Source organism: Lissotriton vulgaris, chromosome 4_1, assembly GCF_964263255.1.
Source record: "Lissotriton vulgaris chromosome 4_1, aLisVul1.2, whole genome shotgun sequence".
NCBI lineage: Eukaryota > Metazoa > Chordata > Amphibia > Caudata > Salamandridae > Lissotriton > Lissotriton vulgaris.
Window position 1 is genome coordinate 814,447,202 of NC_141691.1, and position 5,533 is coordinate 814,452,734.

The 5,533-nt window shown below is 50.5% G+C and overlaps 1 protein-coding gene across 1 annotated transcript; it reads right to left on the reverse strand.

The window, feature by feature from the left end:
* Positions 1 to 545: 545 nt before the first annotated feature.
* Positions 546 to 4,872, reverse strand: LOC147722621 (uncharacterized). Its single transcript, XM_086966869.1, has 2 exons — positions 3,636 to 4,872; positions 546 to 568 (listed from the first exon to the last, which is right to left on the reverse strand). Exons 1-2 carry the CDS (start codon positions 4,870 to 4,872, stop codon positions 546 to 548), a joined length of 1,260 nt encoding a protein of 419 aa, XP_086822995.1.
* Positions 4,873 to 5,533: the final 661 nt, after the last annotated feature.

Below are 5,533 nucleotides of genomic sequence, written 5' to 3' on the forward strand. Positions count from 1 at the left end.
TTGTTTTCTGCAGCACTAATCATACTTTCTATGGCAAAATATACCCCATCATTTTGTTCCTTTTTAAATTAAATGTTTTGAGAGTTACCACTTTATTCCAATCAAGATGGCTTCAGGTGTGCCATACCTTTGTAATAAGTAGGACTGTTAGCGCTCTAGTTGTTCTTTAGAACACTCTAGGGGGCTGCAGTCGAACACAAAGGAATGAAAAATTGTCTAGCATTCGCGACAAAGAATTTTCAATTCTATTAAGGACACAGAGGCGAGGATTATGCTTCTCTTATCTTTACTGGCAAAACAGCAGCCAATAGAAACTTTAAACTTGCATGACCCCGGAAGGACAACCCCCTCCACTAGTCTGCACCAATCATTATCAAGTCCTGCACAATAATAGTCCATGTAAAACCGGAACCTTCCTCTTTCTTTGCGATGCCCTCCGCAGTCCAACCAAGACTGTAGCCCAACGTGGCAACTATCGCATTCTCTTGTCCGACGGGGAAAACTGCTCCACCGCTGAGATCCAACTCATTCCACAGGATTCGTATTCAGGTCTGTTTGTGCTGATCTCCTGAAACGAAAAGATATGTCGTAATGGCTATTCCAGTAATCAGGAATACAACAAGCCATAACATCATTCGGGTGGGAAAAAATACATCACATCTCCAAACGATATATCAATTACATCATTGGCACCCGGGTGGGATAATCCTCGCCTCCGTGTCCTTAATAGAATTGAAAATTCTTTGTCGCGAATGCTAGACAATTTTTCATTCTATGTCAGTCCACGGAGGCTCTGATTATGCTAGTTTAAAGTGTCTCAACCACCACCGAGGCCACATCTACAATAGGTTTATGATAAAACGTTTTAAAAGTAGATTCAGAGGACCAATCAGCCGCAGTCATGATGTCCTGAAGCCGAGAACCGGCACCAAAGGATTTTGAGGCCATAGCCCCCCTCACAGAATGAGCTCCAAACTTGGAAGAATCAATACCCGCCAGGTTCAACAACCATGAAACCCACCTGGCCAGAGTAGCATTAGCGACTGGGCGGAAAGGTCTTACTAGCGAAATCAATAACTGACCAAAATCTTTCCTAAACTCCCTAGTACAATCCTCATATACTTTCAGACATTTCACTACACACAATTTGCTGTGGTGAGGAAAAGCAGGGTAAGAAATACATTTCGAGTGTGATTTAGTACGTTTTGAGATAGTAAAGGAAACTCCCGTAGGAGTAAATACTCTACCTGCCAAATCCAGCGCTCGAATATCCGAGACTCGTCTACAAGAAATCAAGCATAGCAGCATCGTAAGCTTCGCTGAGAGTTGTTTCCTAGACAAACCCTCATTAGCCGGCCACGCCGACAAAAAACGCAAGATGATGGAAACGTCCCAAAGCTCCGTATACTTTGGTTGCGGGGGATTCAGCATTCGGATCCCCCTGACAACCTTACACACCAGAGGGTGTTCTCCGACAGGTCTACCATCCACGTGCGGGTGTCCCGCCGAAATAGCTGACCGGAAAGTGTTAACCGATCTGTATGCCAAGCCTGACCGAGCCAAATCTGACAAGAAATTTGCAATCATAGAGATCTTAGATCCCACCGGATCTCCCTGTTGCTCGTGACACCAACCAACCCATCGTCTCCAAGCAGACTCATATCGCTTGTGGGTGGAAGGCGCCCATGCCTGTGACAAGAAAAAGAGAGTGTCTTGAGAAACACCCGGCATTTGCCAACGTCTCCTGAAAGTCTCCACGCCATGAGAGACAACTGGTCCAGAAGAACCAGCGGATGTCGAAGGCCCACCGGATCTGTTAGAAGATCTGGAAACGATGAGATCCGCACCGGGGGTGCGCACGTCAGACTCATCGCGACCGGGAACCACGCTTGTGTTTTCCAACACGGGGAGATCAATATCACTTCGGCCTTCTGTCTCCGGATCTGCGCAAGGACCCTCGGGATCATGATAAACGGTGGAAAGGCATAAAGAATGCCCATCGTCCATGACTGAAGAAAGGCGTCCGAGCTGATCGCCAGGGGATCCGGACGCCAACTGAAAAAATTTGGTAGTTGTCTGTTGAGCCGTGAGGCAAACAGATCTATCACACATGGACCCCACAGGTGGTCCAAGGCCTTGAAAATCCTGGGATGCAGCATCCAGTCGCTGGCATCCCTCAAATACCGCGAGTTCCAGTCCGCTGTCACGTTGACTGAACCCGGAATGTACTCCGCTGTAACTGAAATCTGTCGATCCAGGCAATAATGCCAAAAATCCTTGGCAATCTCCGCTAGGAGACGAGACCTGGTGCCCCCGAGGCGATTGATGTATCGTACCGCGGACACATTGTCCATGCGAAGTAGAATACAACACGAAACTTTCTGCGGGGAAAGAGTCCGAATTGCAAAAGAACCCGCTAGGAGTTCCAAACAATTGATGTGGAGTTTCAACTCGTCGCGGGACCAACGGCCCCCGGTCTCCACTGAGCCGCAACGGGCACCCCAGCTCCATCGACTCGCATCCGATTCTATCACCACCTCTGGGGTGGCAGCAAAGATGGCTCTGCCGTTCCAGGCTTCCAGATGCTCCAACCACCAGTTCATCTCCGTGCGTGCGTCCGTCGATAGCCGAACCTGCTGGGCGTAAGTCACACCCTTGCGAAGATGCAACGCCTTCAATCGTTGCATCGCCCTGTAGTGCAAGGGACCCGGAAAGATCGCTTGGATGGACGAGGCCAACAGTCCCACCAGGCGAGCCAAAGTCCTCAAGGAAATTGTCGGAGATGCCAACGCTCTCCTCAACTCCTTCTTGATCGCCAATCTCTTCTTGAGTGGGAGGAGTAATTGGGCCTTCACCGAATCTACTTGGAATCCCAAGAACTCCATTGTCTGTGAAGGTGTCAGAATGGACTTCTGCACATTCAACAGGAATCCCAGGTCCTGAAGAAGACAAATTGTCCAAGACAAATGGAGGGATACTATCTCCGGAGAGGACCCCAGAATCAGGATGTCGTCTAGGTAGATGATCATCCTCACTCCCCTCTCCCTCAAGTACTGCACCACCGGTTTCATCAGCTTGGTGAAACACCAAGGAGCGGATGAGAGGCCAAAAGGCATGGCGGCAAATTCGAACCACTTGTTGCGCCATTGAAATTGAAGAAAACGTCGATGCGGTGGAAATATGGGCACCGTCAGGTAAGCGTCCTTCAAATCCAGACGTACCATCCAATCGTGCTCCAACAGGATGTCTCGCAGTAGGTGTATGCCTTCCATTTTGAAGTGTCGATACACCACCCATACGTTGAAATCCTTTAGGTTTAAAACTAACCGAAAACCCTGGTCTTTTTTGGGGACCACGAAGACTGTGCTCAGAAAACCGTGAGCATGTGGCAGAGATTCCACAATTGCTCCTTTCTCGAGCAAGTCCAGCACCTCCCTGTCTATGAAACTCTGTTCTAGTAGGGAAAAATGCAGTGGCGCGGGCGCTTGACGCTGCGCGGGGGAGGCATAAAACTCTATCTGATACCCTTGGACTGCTTGTAACACCCAAGGATCTGAAGTCAGTTCTCGCCACCTGTGGACAAACAAAGCCAGCCTTCCTCCCACCTTGTGAACTGTTGCACAAAGAATTTGTACCTGAATAGGAGTTGTCTCCAGAGTTGTGTTGCTGTCCTCTGTAACTTCCTCTCTGTCCTCCGCCACGACCTCCCCGATTACGGGAGGGGTAGAAATTGGGGCGTCGAAATCCTCTGCCTCTCTGTTCGCCTCCACGTGAGGTCTGATTGGAACCTCGGCCGGACCCTCGACCTCGCTGGCGTCCGGCCCTGTCAAAAACACCGGTGTGGAGCACCCTCTTTATTGTGGACTGCGCTTTGTCAAGCGCTGAAAAGGTGGCTACGTACTTGCCCATCTCTTTCACAAATTTGTCTCCGAAGAGCATGCCATTAGCCATGGAGCCCGGTTCGTTGGTGGCCATCTCCGCCAATTGAGAGTCGATGCGCATCAGAAACGAGCGCCTCCGCTCAGTAGACAAAGCCACATTCGCGTTTCCCAGAAAGCACATAGCGCGCTGGGCCCATTCCATGACGTCAGAGGTGTTCAAAGACACGCCCTGCTCTTTGGATTTGACCGCCGCATCAAGAATCTTAGTAAGGGGTCCAGAGACGTCCAGAAGCTTGTCCTGGCACCCCCGCCAAGCCCTATCCAGTCCCTTCTTAGGGTCCTTGGCAAACTTCCTCATGAATGCAGTCATGGTAGGGTCAAGGTCCGGAGTATCCGCCACCTTCCCCGTCACTGAAGGTCTGGGGCATTCTGATCTCAGAGTGGCACGAACCCCACTCTCAAATCCCTGGCGCAAATTGTTAGACACATAATGCGCCACCTCGGCACAAGGCACCCATTCTGTGGACCTAGGATGAACTATGTTATTGGGGTCAAAAAGCAGGTTCTTCGGGACTTGGCTATCGTCCGCCTTGTAAGCTGTATGCTTAGTTTTTCTAAACTTCTTTCTAGGAGCTAAAGAGTCCGCCTCCGAATCGGAAGTGCCAGGCGGCGTCGAGGAGGAGTCCCCCGAGGTCTGAACGGCCATAGAGCCATGGTCCCTCATCACTGACTTAGCCATTTCCGCTATTCTATGGGCTTGGGAATGATCAGAGACATCCCCCTTACGTGAGGTCTTACTCTTCCTCTTACCCGAGTGATGGGACTTTGTAAAAGGCTTTAACGCCTTAATCAGGGCCTTACTTACAGAGCTCTGGTCGTGGGTAGCCAGAGCCTCACCTAAATTCTCCTCCAAAAATTCTTCCTCAGGCTCATACTCATGATATTCATCAAATTCGACCCACTGGCCGTCCTCCTCGGCGTAATACGCCATATCCGAAGTACAGGAGGTATGGAGGAGCTTAAGGGGGGAAGTAGCCCAGGGGTGATGCCTCTACACACACACAAGCAACTCAGTTGCCACACACACCAAAGAGGCAGGTCGATCTATGGTGGAAGGAGACCCCTTGCACAGAAAACACTCCCCTCGAGCAAAGCTCTGCTCCGGACACGCTCCGGTCGGCGTTATAATGAGGCCAGAGATTGATGCAGACACAGCGCGCCAAAACGCGAGGAGCCGGTAAACTAAAAACGAAACTCGGCTCCTCGCGCATGCGCGTAGACCTTGGGGCACACACTCGTCTGCTCTCTGTGCGCGGCGAAGCCGCGTCTGCCTCCTCCTACTCCACCGCCCCCTATCGCGCACAACCACACAGCGCACTTCGTCGGGCGGCGGACCGGGTCCGAAAAGCCCTCAAAACCGAACGAAAACGGTCGCAAGGCGCAAATACAGACGCGCAATAAACATATCCAGGATCGTGTACACCTACACACGCGACCACTTGAAATCGTCACACACCATAAACCCTCATTCCATATATAAAAATAAGGGAAAGGCACTTAACTCGCTGCTGCAGCAGCAAAGAAAGAGGAAGGTTCCGGTTTTACATGGACTATTATTGTGCAGGACTTGATAATGATTGGTGCAGACTAGT

Excerpts from the sequence above, each read along its gene's own strand:
- LOC147722621 (XM_086966869.1), bottom strand. The coding sequence starts at position 4,872 with ATGGCGTATTACGCCGAGGAGGACGGCCAGTGGGTCGAATTTGATGAA. Across the intron at positions 569-3,635 it reads TGGAGACAACTCCTATTCAG|GAGATCAGCACAAACAGACC; the intron begins GTACAAATTCTT and ends TTTTCGTTTCAG.